General features: G+C 48.5%; 2 protein-coding genes across 4 annotated transcripts in view; one reads left to right on the top strand and one right to left on the bottom strand.

Annotated features, from left to right (window-relative positions):
- Nucleotides 1-2,944, bottom strand: part of USP37 (ubiquitin specific peptidase 37) — a 34,960-nt gene extending 32,016 nt beyond the window's left edge. The window contains exons 1-2 of one of the 2 annotated variants that reach the window (XM_063400756.1): nucleotides 2,829-2,944; nucleotides 1,780-1,987 (exon numbers count right to left, since the gene is read on the bottom strand). In XM_063400756.1, coding sequence (XP_063256826.1) covers nucleotides 1,780-1,935 — 156 coding nt within the window. In that variant the 5' untranslated portion in view covers nucleotides 1,936-1,987; nucleotides 2,829-2,944. Of the gene's footprint in view, nucleotides 1-1,779; nucleotides 1,988-2,812 lie in introns of both variants that reach the window. The other variant, XM_063400757.1, reaches the window with a different exon arrangement.
- Nucleotides 2,945-3,004: 60 nt separating this feature from the next.
- Nucleotides 3,005-15,245, top strand: CNOT9 (CCR4-NOT transcription complex subunit 9). 2 transcript variants are annotated; one of them, XM_063400760.1, is made up of 8 exons: nucleotides 3,005-3,160; nucleotides 6,846-7,025; nucleotides 7,400-7,515; nucleotides 8,974-9,083; nucleotides 9,870-9,979; nucleotides 10,428-10,526; nucleotides 12,869-12,960; nucleotides 13,631-15,245. In XM_063400760.1, exons 1-8 carry the CDS (start codon nucleotides 3,137-3,139, stop codon nucleotides 13,803-13,805), a joined length of 906 nt encoding a protein of 301 aa, XP_063256830.1. In that variant the 5' UTR covers nucleotides 3,005-3,136; the 3' UTR covers nucleotides 13,806-15,245. The 2 variants fall into 2 exon arrangements, with proteins under 2 accessions (XP_063256830.1, XP_063256831.1); XM_063400761.1 differs by having other exon boundaries at nucleotides 3,006-3,160; nucleotides 13,637-15,245.
- The last annotated feature ends 499 nt before the right edge of the window (nucleotides 15,246-15,744 follow it).

The raw sequence follows: 15,744 nt of genomic DNA, 5'->3' as shown, positions 1-15,744 counted from the left end.
CAGTGCAAAACAACCTATTTCAACTCAAAATGTTGTCAGAAGACCTCATCCATACTCTTCAGGCACCTGTTATGACCCAGTCAGTGCCACAAAGTTTTGGCAAGTGCAGGAAAACAAAGTAATTCTCTTAATACTATCTAGGACAACTTAGTGAAAACTCTGAAACATCTCTAAAACATCATCTGACAGAAGAAATCTGATGACACACCAGTCACTGTAGAAAGAAATGTAATGCTTTTCTGTAGTTCCATTACTGAAAAGTAAAAGAGGCAGGGAAATCACTCACAGTCCCCTCAGAGCAGCTTGTTGAAAAAAAAACAGGGAATGCTACTTCTAAAGCAAGATCATTGGGAATTTGTCACACCTGAAGTGGCACGCTGACAGCCTGGAGCTGTCTCACACAACTACCCCTCAGGACAAGCCTCCTCCTCCTCTTCCTTTGCTGCAGTCCCAGCTACACGGTGGTTTATCACCCCTTCCACTAGATCCTGCATTCAGTCCTTTCCCCAAATTTCTGTGAAAACCCTCCACTGAGCTCACAGAGGATCTGACTAGTGCCAGAGACAGCAGATGTGAAAGGCTGGGAACAAAACCTGCCCCTTTAGGCCATGGTTAGCTGTTCTGCAGGCTCACCCTCCCTGTGGAACCTCCCTTCGAGCTGCTGTCACACCACATCACTCATCCAGGCAGAAAGGAGTGTGCGAGAACAAGCACCCAGGGAATGCATGAGGGAAAGACAAGACTGCTCTCCTCAGGAGCAACACGGTCCAACAGTGGATTAAACCAAATCTGCAGCCACAGCAGCACTCAGGAGAAGGCAGAGACTCTTTACAAGTCTATAGTAATACACGTGGGAACAATCCACAGCTAACCATTTCCTCATGGCCTTGATTTCAAGGTAACACCAGCTGCCAGATTCTTTGCTGAGACTTCACCACACTAAGGCAGCAAAAACCTAACCTTTCAAAAAGAAATGAACTTTTTTCCATAGCATCTGCACACAGAAATAAATGGCTCAGAGACCAGACTGGTGAACATCACTGATGAAAAACAACAGTGGCAGGAAAAAGCAGAAGCAAACATCTAGATCAGTTTAGGCTGTTACAAAGTTGCTAAATAAAATGGGATTTTTTTTTCTTCCAACTGCTCTTGTATCATTTACATATTTTTTAAAACTGGTATCTATTTCTTACAGAAGAAGCACTCTGCTTTTAATTTGGGGCATTTTGCATAAAATCTAGAAAGACTGACCTTGAAACAGCTATAGAATGAGAAAAATTTTGGCTGTATATTTCAAGAGAACTTTAACAATGATCTGCATCTGCATTTAAAACCTAAAACTGTAATAACTAACGTTCAGCAAAGTCTTGCAAAAGGCTACAGGTGTGTTAACACCATTACATTTCAGTTGGGGAAAGCTACTATAAAGCGGTCAGGATCTTCTCTAGAGAACAAAAATGTGCCAGTAACAGAAGGGTTACAGGTTCCAAAAATCCAAAACGTAAGCCACGATGCTCTATACTTCTGTAACTTTTCTCTGCTTTTTTGTTCTTCCCATTCAATGGTATCTCAATGCCAACCTTGGTAGATCCTTTAACATCACATGTAAATAATTTACTGGAGAGTTATACAAAGGGGTTAGTGTTCAGGAAATGAGGAACAAGAAACAGTGACAGAGGGAAGTCTGCAGGACACTTAATAGCCTTGAAGAGGACAGCTGTTCACAAGCTGAGTACAATCCATGCACTGTTAAAACAAAAGCCTTCATGTCTGGCATACCTGAAACGTCGTTGGAATTCCTCCAACATTGTAGTGAACTACTAGATTCACTTTGTTGTCCTTCTCCACAATTTCAAAGCTCCCTTCTTTCCATTTCGTAATCCCAGTCTGCATGCTGCGCATTCGCACAGGTCCGTGCACCTTTAACAGAGCCATGCTTTCTCACAGAAAAGAGCTAACAAGAATAGGTGTGCTCCACCTTAAAAACCTGTTAAAAAGGAGAAAAGCATAACTTGGCAGGCCAAATAATGGCTAAAGGAAGAGAGAAGCATGGCTTCAACTTTCCGGAGAAGTTTGGTAGAACCGTTTCACTGTTTTTAAACACAGTGAGGAACAGCTGGACAGCAGTGAAGTAAACTTAGATTAATAAAGTCTCTCCCAGGATGAACAGCAGTGCATCGATTCCTTACTGCTGAAAGGTGAGCAGACACAATAGTCCTCAGAACCCCGTAACTTCAATGGATCTAAGGAAAGGTTAAAAAAAAAAAAAAAAAAAAAAAAAAAAAAAAAAAAGTGCCCGAGTAAAGCCAGTAAGAGATGGGAACCAAAGTTTTGGAGGAAGCCTAAGAAAGAAAATGAGCTCGTTTCTGACGGCGCGGGACCCGCGGCCACCTGGCAGGGCCGGCTCGGGGCTCTCCGGCTTCTCCCGCTGCTCTCCGCCCGATAAGCCACGGGTCCCGGGGGCGACAGACACAGCCCTAAGGGTTCGGGAAAGCACGGCGAAGCATTCCCGATAAAAACCAGGAGGAATGAATGGAGCGGCCCCTGCGCGCAGCCCGGGAGGCGCTGCCGGGGAGGTTCCCCAGACATCCCGCGCTCGGGCGCCGCCGCTCCCGGCCCGGCCCGGCGGTGATCCCGCTCTTCCCGGGCCTCCCGCTCCCCTTCCGCCGCTCACCCGTACAGGGACACGGAGAGCACGGGAGCGCTGCCCGCCCCGGGCCGGGCCGCTCTGAGGGCAGGCGGTGGCCGCGCGGCGGGAGGGGCACGCGGCCGGCGGGAGCGGGTGGGAGCGGGTGGCGGCGAGCCCCGGTACCTGCGAGCCCCGGTACCTGCGTTCCGACGCGTCCCGCGGGGCCCGGGGCGAGGCCCGGGGGGGGCGGGGGAAGGGGGCGGCGGCGGATGGCGGGAACCGGCCACAGCAGCGCGAGACGGCGCGCGACGCGCGCCCGCTCACGTCAGCCCGGCAGCGCCTTCCCGGCGCGCCCCGCGCGCGCCCGCTCCCCGCGCAGGCGCCGGCACCGCCCGGCCCCGTCCCGGCGGCCCCCGCGCGGCGGGTGAGAGGTCGCGGCGGCACCGAGTCCATGGCGGCGGCGGTGACGGCGGCCTGAGGCGGCAGCGGCTCCGTTCTCCTGCCACCATGCACAGCCTGGCCACGGCCGCGGTGAGTGTGCGGCTCCGCGCCCCGCCGGGCGGCGGCGGGACGGCGCTGGGGATGGGGCCCCGTTGCGCGGGCCGTGCGGGGAGCGGGAGCGCGGCCGCTTGAGGCCGCGGGGGGAACTCGAGGCCGCGGGGTGGCGGAGCCCCGGTGAGCTCCGTCCCCTCGGCATCACCGACGGGGCCCGTTGGGCAACAGCCGAACTCCGGCTGCGGCCTTGGGGCTGCTCTGAGGTGCGGGGTTCGCTCTGCTGCGGCGCGGCTCGGCCGGGGCCTGCAGGGTTTCCCTGCTGGGTGTCCCGGCTCTGCCTCGTGGGCATCACACAGGGCTTTCCCTCCTTCCCCCCTGCCTGCCGTGCTCCCTCCCTGTGCCTTGGTGCCTCCTGTAGCGAATCAGTGGTTTGAGGTCCCTTAAAAAAATTACTGGCAAAGGCAGGTTTAATACAAAAGCAGAAGCGTGACAAACTTCGTTGATAAGGTTGGCTCTACTACTTAAAAAACACATAAAGGAAAAGAAAACAAAAGTCTAAATTTAGTTAATCTACAACCAAAATAAATCCAAAAAATTATCCACAGAATGTGTGGAGGGGGAAGAGCAGGGAAGAAAAGGGTAAGGAGAGGAAGGGATAGGATAAGAGAGGATAAGGAAGACCCTCCCGCTGAGGCACAAGGGTCAGAGTAGATCTTTAAGTGACCTTAAAACACTCATCTGTGACACCTGCGTGCTCAGCCACCTCCTGTGCCCTCTGGGGAGCTGTTTTACTGTTGGTCTTGACTGCAGAAGGAAAGAGTAGGTAGCAAAAAGCCCCTCAGTGCAGCCCATGCTGCCTGTTCCTACTTCCCTGTTACCCCATTGCAGTGCAGTGCCGTCCATAGCTGGTGCTTGCCTCATTCCCCTCAGGAAGCTGCAAAGACTGGATAAAGATTCTCCAAGGAGGAGAAAAGGTGTTTCAAGGGTTTTCCTCGTGTAATAGTGGTGATAAGTTTTGCTTTCTCTGTGTGCAAAAGAAAGTCTGCTGGGTAGGGTTCTGTCCTGAAGCTTGCAGGATTTGTGTGGCCCTCAGGGTTCTCAGAATTTTAGGTCTTGGAGAAGAAGAAACAATAATGAAATAGGGAATTAGGAAAAAAATACATCTTTCCATTTAAACTGAAACAGAAGGAGCAGCTGTAGAGCCTATGACAAGCTGTTTGTTCTGGCTAAGGCAGATATTGGACATCATAAACTTAATCGTGTGGAAAAGCTACTGAGTGCTCTCTAGGGATCACAAGCACATGACTGTGCTTTTAAGGGGTCGATGAATTCAAGCTTACAGGAACTGAAACTTCCAAGGAGTCTAGAAAAATAGATGGAAGCTTTAGATAACAGAATTATAACAACATTATTGCTACACTGCTTGTCAGTCCACCATCCCACATAAAAACAAATGAGCTCTGTTCATTCTCCCTCTCTTTCTGAGCTTCAGTGTAGAAGTTAGCATTGCATTTGCACTCACAATTGTAGGAGCACAAGAAACTTGGCAGGATCACCAATTTAGTTTGAGATTGTTGGAAAAAAAATTACAAACTGAGTAGGTGAGTGTCCTGGTTCTGGCCAGAACAGAGTTAATTTTTGCAGTAGACAAGAGGGAGTGTAGCTAGGCCCCAGAGATTATTCTGTACCACCTCACATCATTTTTCAGGGAGGGAAAAAGGACTTGATTTGGGTTTGGGCTAATGTGCCCCAGGAAGCAGTTGGGTATTGTTGGGGGGTTTCTGTGGGGTGGGCAATAATTTTTCTTTTCTTGTACCCTCTGTCACTAATATTAGTTATTATTTAGTTTTCTTATCTGATTGCTATTTCCAGTAAATTATTCTTATCTCAACCTGTGATCAACCTTCTGTGCCTCCAATTCCCCTTTCCATTTTGGAGCAGGGGGACTGGGAGGGGAAGGAGGGAGGGAGTGGGTGATGAGTAGCTTGGAGTGCTTTCAGTGGGAACACTAAATTGGAGAATACCATCCCTAAACCATGACAGTGAGAAAAAAGAGGATAGGAGGAAATATGAACAGCTAAAAAGGTATTTGAGCCTTAGAGTACAGGGACTGATAATGCTACATTGGCTAATGTATGAACATTTAAGTTAAATAATACAATGGAAATGGCTGGAGGAGAGAGAAATCCCACAGCTGGGGAAGAATCCCTTTGGACATGACTATGGATATAAAATGGGGATAAACGGAGGAGGGAAACCTTTGCAGACACAGAGAAAGAAAGCTGATCTACCAAAGGTTTAGAAGTCTCTCTCCATCCCTCCTGCATCCCTTCTGGGACTGCCTCTGCCATGCGGTTCAGGTCTCGTTGCAGCTGCTTTCAGTTCCTGACTCCCCTGTATTCTCCTGTGTGTCTCGGTGGTGAGCTGCTTGGGGACAGCGTTGCTGTCAGTGCAGTAGGGGCTCTGCTTGCATCTGTTGTGGGGAGCACATGAAGAGTTTCAGTTGGTGTTAAGAAATACAGCCCTGTTCTCAGCCAGAATCACCGTGTGCAGCAGGATGCAGAGCTGGTTGCATGCTGGTTGGGCTGGCTCAGGAGCAGCAAGCACCAACAGGGCTGTGCTTGGCTGCAGTAACAATCACTGCAGCAGTGTTTGAAAAGGTTCTGGCGTGGCTTTTGGAAGTGTTCATGCAGGAGGTTTTAGTGATGGTTTTTGTCTTCCTCAAAATTTTGTATCTTGAGTCACTAAAATATCTCCTTAGGAAGCCTGCAGAGCATTTGTTTGCACCAAGTGCTGCTTGTGCCAGCAGAGGCAGGAGACAGAGTTTCAGTGAAAGACTTGTGCCTTGTCTTCTCCACAGAAATTATGATATAGTTCCTCTTTTCCCTCTTCTTCCTCTTTTTTTTTAATTGAGAACTTGTTGATCTTGATACTATTCTTTCCCTGATATTTCAAGAGAGGCGGAAGCAAAATCTGGATTTCTCCTGAGTAGTAGAAAATGTATCTTGGCTAGGAATACCCTGCTCTGGGCTTATTTTGAACAGGAATCAAATCATCCTGAGATCTTGCACAGAGTAATTCTTGAAAAATTCCCTTTTAGCTCCATGCATGTGAACAATGTACCTGGTATCAATATGAGCCATTGGTAACAGCAGCTGTTACTGGCTGTGGCCGGTGCCATGCTGGTGGTGAACTAGTGAAAATTTTTCTAGTATTTGTATGAATATTTTTTTCATGTGTATTGAGTGAATCTCATTGGCAGTTTCCAATGTCATGGGCGTTTGTGGAGAGAAAAAGGTAACCTCTCCTTACTCTGAATTTGTGGAATCTTGCACTTAAAGCATGAAATAAATGCATGCTAAATGCAGGTGGAGCAAATGATGGCTGGCTGGAGTGTGTGTCGCTCCCCAGGAGCTCTGCTGGCACAGATGGGCAGCAGCTTGGCTCTCACTGCTGAATGAAGTTACAAAGGTACTGCTTGACAAGGGGATTAAGAGAGACTGTCTTAACAAGTCAGGCCAGGAAATAAAGCCTTAGAACTGCAAATAGGTGAAATACTAAGACTATTCTAAGGAAGGGATGAATCCGTATCCAGAACATCTTAATAGAGTCTTAGGTCCCACCTTCCCAGTCAGGTTTCTTTTTCTGTAAGATTGTGGGAACGGTTTGGCTGAGACATGGATAAAATATTTGGACTGAAGCTTTCCTGTCTCCCTCCCAGCCTGTGCCAACAGCACTGGCTCAGGTTGACCGTGAAAAGATCTACCAATGGATCAATGAGCTGTCCAGCCCCGAGACACGGGAGAATGCACTGCTGGAGCTGAGCAAGAAGCGTGAGTCTGTGCCGGACCTTGCCCCCATGCTGTGGCACTCGTTTGGCACGATCGCAGCGCTCCTTCAGGTGGGTTGGGCTGGTTGTGTCTACTCCGTGGTGCAGCATCAGCATTCTGCAGAGCTTGTGCATCCATGAGGGGGGTCTGGGAAGGAGCTGGTGGGATCCCTGATTACCAGTGCTTGGGAGTAGGATCTGTTGGATCATGTGGTGAGGGGAGCAGGTTAAGGTTTGAATGCACTCCTGTGGCTCCATGTCAAATTGACTCTGACCCAGCTCTGCCCTTGCCTGGACAGCGTGGTGGCTGCCATGTAACTTGAAAGTGATGCTTGGTGAAAGCAGACTATTATCTGCTCTCACTGCACTTCCTTGCCAGGTGAGAGCTTTGGTGTAGCTTTCTGATATTTTTCTCCTTTAACTTTCCTCTCTCTGGTAATTTTTAGGAAATTGTAAATATTTATCCATCAATCAACCCTCCGACTTTGACAGCCCATCAGTCCAACAGAGTCTGCAATGCTTTAGCTCTACTACAGTGTGTTGCATCACACCCTGAAACAAGGCAAGTGTTTCCAAGTCGTGTGAGTTTTCTGAGGTGTTGATATTGACTCCTCAGCCCATGTGTTTGACTGTAGAAGCACTTTAGCTCCTGTCTCTTTTTTTATGTGAGAGAAGTGAAACAGACAACAGAGCCAATAGATAGGCAGCTGCCTGTGCTTTTACTTGTCCGCATGGATTATCAGGATGACAGCTTTATGATCCTAAATGCATTGCATTCCCTGGATCATCCTGAGATCTTGCAAACTTTTAGAACATTGGGTTGTGGCAGCTTCTGGGAGGTGAGCCAGAGCTAAGGGTACCTTTGTGTTAAGTGCTGTGTGCAAGGATTCTTGAGCTTGCAATTATTTAAACAAGGAGCTTAATTAGAGCACAGTGTTAATAATGCCATGTTTGTGGGTTCTATCCCCATATGGGCACTCACTTAAGAGCTGGACTTCATGATCCTTGTGGGTCTCTTTCAACTCAGAATATTCTGTGAAATCAAAAAAGAACTCCTTAAGTTTCAGCTTACAGATTTTTAGACCAGCTGTTGAAAGGGTAAAATGAACAGGACTGTCCTTCCCAGGCAAGTATGAGGCAAGGGAGCAATAGCAGAGCCATTTTTGGAGTCCTCAGCCAGTGTCTGACTTCATGTTTTCTCAATCTGTGCCCAGCATGTGTCAGTAGGGAAAAAATATGATGTTGGTTCAGCCAAAATCAGTAGCAAAAACTCAGAAGGAAACTACCCAGAGATCCACAATCTCATGGTTCTGTTACTGCTGAGCAGCAGCATAGCTGAAGCTGGTTTTGAGCTGCTGCAAAGCAGTGTTAAATAGCAACCATCCATGAGATGATACCCAAAGAATTAGGGTAGCTTTACATGACTCACCTTTACATTTAAAGTTTGAAAACTGAAAATGGAAGAAGTATTTTGGATGATTGTGCAACAGAGCTTCCCTCTGTTAGCAGAGCAATCTCCAGCATTCTACCTGCAGTCTTTACTTTTCACTACTGCCAGAAGGCCATGTGAGGACTCTTGGGGAAAGGAGTTGGTGCACATTTAAACTCTGGTGATGCCTAAAACTCAGCCAGTCTATATTTCTGGGAGGTACTTTTCACAGGCATTGTGGCTGATGATCCTTGCTATTGGGAACCTGCAGGCTGAAATGCAGCAGTGAATGTACGAAACAGAGGGTCTGGCTGGCAGGAGGAGGTAATAAAAACTACAGAGTGTGCTCAGTTCCTGGTCAGCTGAGGCAGTAATGCAGGTAATTGACAGATCAGGTGCTAGGTTTTGTGGTGTGCCCAGTGCAGGATTTGCTTCGTGCCTTTCCATCAGAGAATTAACTGTTACCCACTTTTGAGGAGCAGTAGCAATGGGGTCCACCAGGAATAGTCTGAGGTTCTGTGTGGTAAAGCTAGATTATTGCTCACTTTGTTTTCCTTGTGGTTCATATTGTGTGTCCTCTCTTTCCTACAGATCAGCTTTTCTGGCAGCTCACATTCCTCTCTTCCTCTACCCCTTCCTGCACACGGTCAGCAAGACCCGTCCCTTTGAGTACCTGCGGCTCACCAGCCTCGGAGTCATTGGTGAGCAGCCAGACTAACGCTGGAGCACTGAGCTCTTACTGACTGGGAGCACTTCATGTTGGGGGCATAAACAGCTGCGTGACCAAAGCCAGAGGTCTCTTGGTTCAGGATTTCCCAAGTCCTGCAGTAGTAAGAAAAGGAGCTGCTCCTTTTCCATTGTGGAGGCAGACTCCTCTTCCTTTTCACTTAAAAAAACCCACTGAAGTCTAAATGCATTGCCAAAAGTATGTTTCTTTGAGTACAAGTACCTGCAGACTTGTTGTACCTTCACCCTTGGCCCTCCCAGCTAGGCACTGGGATGGGTGGGTGCAGGCTGGGCTTTCTTTGGGTTTCTGTCATTGATTGACTTGGGTGTATTCTCCCTGTCTTCCCCTTATCCTGTTTTTTGTTGTTTTTTTCTTTCTTCTTTGTGCCCAAATAATTTTTCTCTCAATGCATAAAGAGTCTTAAAATATCTTAAAATGCATTTCTTCCTCCGAGAGGTTTCTGTGGGTCCCATGATCCTCTTGTGTTTGTGTTACTACTGAGGGAGAGCCAAGAATGCATCCCCTTTCTTAAAATTAAACAACCCCCAAACCCATTACTTTTACACTAATTACTTTTACCCTGCAAAAATTATTTCTTCTCCAGCCATGTGCTGCAACATGTCTGGTATGACAGTTGCTCTGATGGCATTCAGACTGAATGGTTTCTGGGGAGGGCAGAACACAGGCCCTCTTTGAAAGCTGAGATTTTTTTGGAAACAGTTTGTCATTTACTGATTTTGGCTTTTGTTTTTACTTCAAGGGGCCTTGGTGAAAACTGACGAGCAAGAAGTGATAAATTTCTTATTGACAACAGAAATTATCCCCCTGTGCTTACGTATTATGGAGTCTGGCAGTGAGCTCTCCAAAACGGTACCTTTTTTTTTGTTTTAGTAAAGACACTTCAGTGTTCATCTCTGATTGACCAGGCAGCCAATGCCCTGCAGAACTGGCTTCTCTGCTGTTGCAAATGCTGGGACAAGTCTGGGTGGAGTTTTTACCTCCTCAAAAACCAAATAGACCAAGACCTGAGGCTGCCTGAGTGGCCTGGCAGTAGTTGGCGTCTTACACAACCTGAATCCAGTCATCTTGTACACTCTGCTTTGTGTCCATCTCTTTTCTTTACCCAGAGATGCCAGGCATTGTGTTCTGTCCTGCATTTTCTTTTGACCTCTAACTTTCACCGAGTAAAGCATTTGCTGCCTGCTGGAAGGCTTTTAACTGTGGGGCTGACTTGAAAAGAACACCACACAAAGGCTCTCTTTTTTCAAGGTAGGTAAGTTGTTTATATGCTTTGTTTTCTGCTTTCTCCCTATTCTAGGTTGCTACATTTATTCTTCAGAAAATCCTCCTGGATGACACAGGGCTGGCATATATCTGTCAGACTTATGAGCGGTTTTCCCATGTTGCCATGATACTGGTAAGATTATTTGTTTTTAAAATATTTATATCTAAAAAAGAAAAAATTATGCTGTAGCAGTCAGTTTCTTCAGCAACTACTTTACTGCTGTCTGGCTGGAGCACACCATGAGGGAGACAAATCATTCTTGGGCTAATTGCTTGTGGCCCTGTAGCTCTGCTTCCATGTTTCCTTTTTATACTTCTGGTTTGCTTGTCAAGACAACACACAGTAGTTGTGAGACACTAAGTCCCTAAGACAAAACAGGTAAACCTCTTCAGAGAAGAAAAAGATTTTCCAGAGTTGTGGGTGTTTCCAGTTGTTGGTGGACGTGAATTGATTCAATTTTGTGTACAAATGATCACACAGTTTGATGGATCTGTGTCCTATCTCTGTCTCTCACAACATGTTGAAATAGCAGGGCAAGTATATATCATACTTGTCCTCTTAACAGTGCCACAGCTGCCAGCTACTTTCAGCTTTGGATTTCTGGGGCCACTTGGGGGGTTTCTTTGTAGCAACCCCCAGTGTTTGTCCCATCCATCCCTTGAACCCGTGGAAATTTTTTGCACCCACGGTGTCTTTGACCAAAGAGTTTCATGGGTTTCCTGTTTGCTGCCTGGAATGCCACCTTCATTTTTTTCCTTTCTGAATCTGGCTTCTACTAGCTGCTGTATATGCTCTAATTTTTGTGTTGGATACAAAAAGAGCAAAAAAGTTCTGTCCATTCCATGGTCCCCGTAAAGGACAAGTTTGGGTACTCAAAATTTGTTCATCCCAGGAGTAAAAGCCCCAGCTTGAGCTTTATCTTTGATCTTGCCAAGGGAAATACAAACCTACCCTGGAATAGTTTCTGCCATGCTTTTGTGTGTGCTTGTATGCTTTTTAAGGGCTGGCCTCAGGAGAAGAAAAAGCAGCAGTAAGTTAGGCACTTAGCAATGCTGTTTCTCTGACTAAATGTTAATATTTTCATTAGGGACATTTTCTGTCTTCTTTTGCAAATGTAAAGAAAACATTGCCTCCTATTCACCCACAAACAGCAAAATATGAATGATATTGAGCTGATGTCCCTAATATCCAATGTGATGTGATTTTTGCATTCAAGGAGATCAGCTTTGATGAAAGGACATCTGACTCAGGGGCAAAGTGAAGGATGCAATTAGAAACTCTGAGGTAGGGGAGGGAAGGAGACCATGCCACTCCCAGACATGAGTTCTTCCTTGAACACAGAAGGATGTGGGTGTGTAAAGCTGTATTAGCATGTGTAGTCCCACCACTGGGTGAAGCACTGGCAGGATCAATATTCCACAGTGCAAGAGAGAAAGATAATAACTGAGTAAGATGTCACATAAGTATTATATGCTTTTAAAAGAGCAAGTTAGTATTTTCCATCCAGGAGCTCTCTGAAAAGCTTGTGGTTACTTATTTTGAAGAAATAATTGGTATCCTGGGGAATTGCTAAGAAGAGGAAGCTTGCAAAAGGGCAGATGAGGGGGACCTGCTAATTGCTAACAGGCAGTATATCAAATACAGGTGAATTTGAGTAGTGGGGAAAATGGTTAGTGCTAGCCAATCTAGTTTACAGGAAAAAAACCAACTTGTTGGGCAGATATGATTGACTCCTAAATACAAGCCAGCAGTCTGTGAAATTCTTCAGAGCAGGTGTGCGAAGGCATCCACACTGTTTGCTCAGCTAGGCATGTTCAAAGGTGCAGCCATGTGCAAAGTCCTACTTAGTGTGAGAAACAGAGACTGGGCCAGGAAGAGCTGTCTATGCCTTGCTTCCCTGGAACAGCTTCACAAGGGATGCAGCAGAAAGAAAAAATACACTGCTTGGATGCATGCTAAGTCTGGATAAGGATCTTGCTGCATGTGGTGTGGGTGAGGCCAGTCCTGTGGCCTGACTTTCCAGGGTATTGCTATTGTGTTAAAAGAATGTTGAAATGAAGGTGATGCATATGAGAACAGGGGGTGTTGCAGAGCTTGGGAACACACTGCATGGTGTCACTTAGCCTGAGCTTATCAAAGTGTTTGGAATGTGTCTTCCATGAGGGGGAAACCCCAGGTTCTCTTTAATCTCACAAAGAGTTGCTAAGTAGTCCTAGGAAGGTAAAAATTAAACAGAAATGAGATGAGCTTTCCCCACACTGCTGGGAGAACCCTTTCCAAGTCATGGCAAGCTGCTATTCTCAGAGGCATCTTGGCAAGCAGCACCAGGCTTTGTGCAGAGGTATCTAGATAAAAGGTAATGGGCTATGCTCCATGGGAAGCCAGTGAGTGATTTAATGATCATTCCCAGTCTGTTGATTGTGAAGTTGTTCTTCTGAAGACTTCAACTGGTGGCACTGACCTCTGTCCAACAGGGTAAAATGGTCCTGCAGCTCTCGAAGGAGCCATCGGCACGGCTGCTGAAACACGTTGTCCGCTGCTACCTTCGCCTTTCCGATAACCCCAGGTAAACATTTTAGGAGTTTGGGCACAGGCTTCTCCTGCACCCTTGGGAGCACAGTTCTTCAGTTCTTCTCCACCTGGGAGGAATCAAGGTTCCTGCTCTGTCAGCCTCTATTCAGTGTGGAAGATGGGTGGGTTTTTTGCTTTGATTTTTTTCTTGATAGTCACAGGAGTTTTTATGGTGCGTGGGAGAAACAGTGACTGTTGAGGGATTGTGCAAAATCCAGCTGTGCAGGTTACTACTGCCTGAGCCCAAATGTAGCTTGAACAAGTTACAAAGGAGGGCTGGGGTGGAAGGTACACTATACTCTCCCTCTTCTGCATCAGACAGGCTGTTAGCAGCAGATGAAATTCAGTTGAGAGAATGCAAACTGATCTCCTGCTGACCAGTAGCTCTGCCCAAAGCTGCTGGGTGTGTATTTGTTGCCTCAGTCTCTCCTGGCATCCCATCACTTTGCTGCTGGGTGCAGGGGCTGCTTGGCAGGGTTTATTGTGAGGGGTGGGAGCTGTGCTGGCTGGCTGAGTGCCACCTGCTGCAGTGCTGCTGCTCAGTGCTTTCCTGGGCTGGCTCTGGCAGGGAGACCTCCAGGCAAAGGAACGCTTTGTCCCCAGTGGGGTTTGCTCCCCTCTTGCCCCTGTGAGTTTATTTGTTGGGCCCCGTTTCTTGTCTCTTGATGTAGGGCACGTGAAGCTCTCAGGCAGTGCCTTCCTGACCAGCTGAAGGACACCACCTTCGCCCAGGTCCTGAAGGATGACACCACCACAAAACGCTGGCTGGCTCAGCTTGTCAAGAATCTGCAAGAGGGTCAAGTCACTGACCCACGGGGCATCCCTCTTCCCCCGCAATGACTGCTGGGGGAGGTGGGGCACTGGGGAAGAAACAGCTCAGGTTTACAAAGAACCAGGAACAGGTGACCTCTTCTGCAACAAACTGGGCACGCCAGCTGGCTGCCGGCCTGTCGGACCATCCCACCCAGCCAAAGGGCTGCTCTGTAGCAGTGCAGCAAGCCTCCGGGGATCCCAACACCAGCAAATGCTGATACTACAGCTTCAAAAAAATCAATAAAAACAATCTGTATAGATCCCAGTCTCTCCGGGAGGCTTGGGTGGCATCTCTTCCCCCACCTGCAGGCATGGGGTAGTGCAGATGTCCACCCCTCCAGCAAACTCAGCCTCCGCCCAAGCGGCGCACGACAGTGGGTATGCGCGCCACATCCCTCCAGTTCCTTGTCACTTCCTGTTTACATGTCTGTTTAGATGAGTGAACTGAATAAAAGCTGGTCCAGTTGTTTTATCCCCTCCTAATACTGCTACTCAGCTGCAGGTAGTGCAGGTAAAATGTTTTTCCCTGCCAGCACATCCTTGCTCCTGGCTCTGCACCCATCTGCCACAGTGAGCTTCTCTCTTTCCTTTAGTGTGGAGCAAGTGGCTGCAGCCAGGCCACTGCAGTGCTTGCCCCAAGAGGAGGGTTGGATTACTTGCAATGAACCTATGAGTCATAAGGTTGCTTCCCAGGGCTCTGGGGAAGAAGATGGCAGGATTGTGCCTCTTGTGCTGTAAATAGTGCACTCCCACAGCTGACCAGCAGCCAGAGGCTGATGTGTGCTGCCTCTCATCTAGACCTGGGAAGGCTGCTGGCTAGCTTATCACGTGGAGCTCAGTGTGAGGGCACCTGCCTTGAGGTGGTGGGCAGGCCACCGACTGCTCCCCTGCCGCCTGCAGGCTCCAGGTATGCTGCCTTCTGCAGCCGCTGCTGCCCGCCAGGCGCCGCTCAGTCCTGTCCTCTCCCTTCCCCCTCCTCCCGCTCCACTCTGCCAGCCAGGTGCATCCATTTCAGCTTTGAAACCTGCCTTGGCATCTGCCATGGCCTCACTGCAATTAAACTGGACCAGCAGCCGCTTACCTGCTGCCTGTGTGCCCAGAGGCTAATGCAGGCTCTCAGAAGCAGTGGAGGAGCTCCCAGCTCTGCGGCAGCAAAGCCTGCTCTTGGCTGCAGGCAAGCCTGGGCAGCTACTTATTTCTCCCCCCTCTTCGAGTAGCCCATTTTGCTGATCATCTGCAGTGTCGTGCCAACAGTGTCTTAAATCCCACCATTTCCCTTCCCCTCCTCTCACAGCCTTGCATAACAAGGGCAGAGCATAGCCTCTTCCTTGCCCTCGGGTTCCTGTTTTATAACCATTGCCTTTTCCCTCCTTTTCACCCTGACCTTGCCAGGTGGCTTCTGTTTGGTTGATTGTTATTTTTTTTTAAATTCGGATTAATAAATAATAAAACCCCAGCCAGCAGAAATTGGTCCTGCTCTGGTCTCTCGTGGGGAGTGGGGGCAAGCGGCGCGGTGGGGATTTATTGCAGATGGGAGGAAGGCAGGGATGTGCCGTCTTGGGGATGTGAGCTGGAAAGAGCGGCCTTTCCTGGTGGGAGCTGGCTACGTCCTTGTGGCGCCACGTCTCTTCTGGGGCAGGTAGTCTGGAGGGGATGCTGCTCTGTCTTGCTTTGCAGAAGGCAGCGAGCCTGCCAGGGAGAGAGCACTCGCTGGCTCCCTGAAGCTGCCGCACTCCCCCGGCGCCCAGGTCTGTTAAAGCATCGCCCACCCGAAAGTTTAGTTCCTGCCCCACACTCTTTGCCCCCAGCTCGGCCTGCCCTAAGGCTGCCCCAGCTCGGATCCGCCATCGGGGACAGACAGGCTCAACCGGAGGATAAGAATGGGGGGCTCGACCCCAAACGAGGGGCGCCGCAGGATGCTCCCAACCCTGCCGGCCCCTCCACCGCTTTCTTCACCCGCCCCCCC

This window comes from Prinia subflava, chromosome 6 (assembly GCF_021018805.1).
Source record: "Prinia subflava isolate CZ2003 ecotype Zambia chromosome 6, Cam_Psub_1.2, whole genome shotgun sequence".
Classification (NCBI taxonomy): domain Eukaryota; kingdom Metazoa; phylum Chordata; class Aves; order Passeriformes; family Cisticolidae; genus Prinia; species Prinia subflava.
This window is presented reverse-complemented; position numbering and strand designations above follow the sequence as displayed.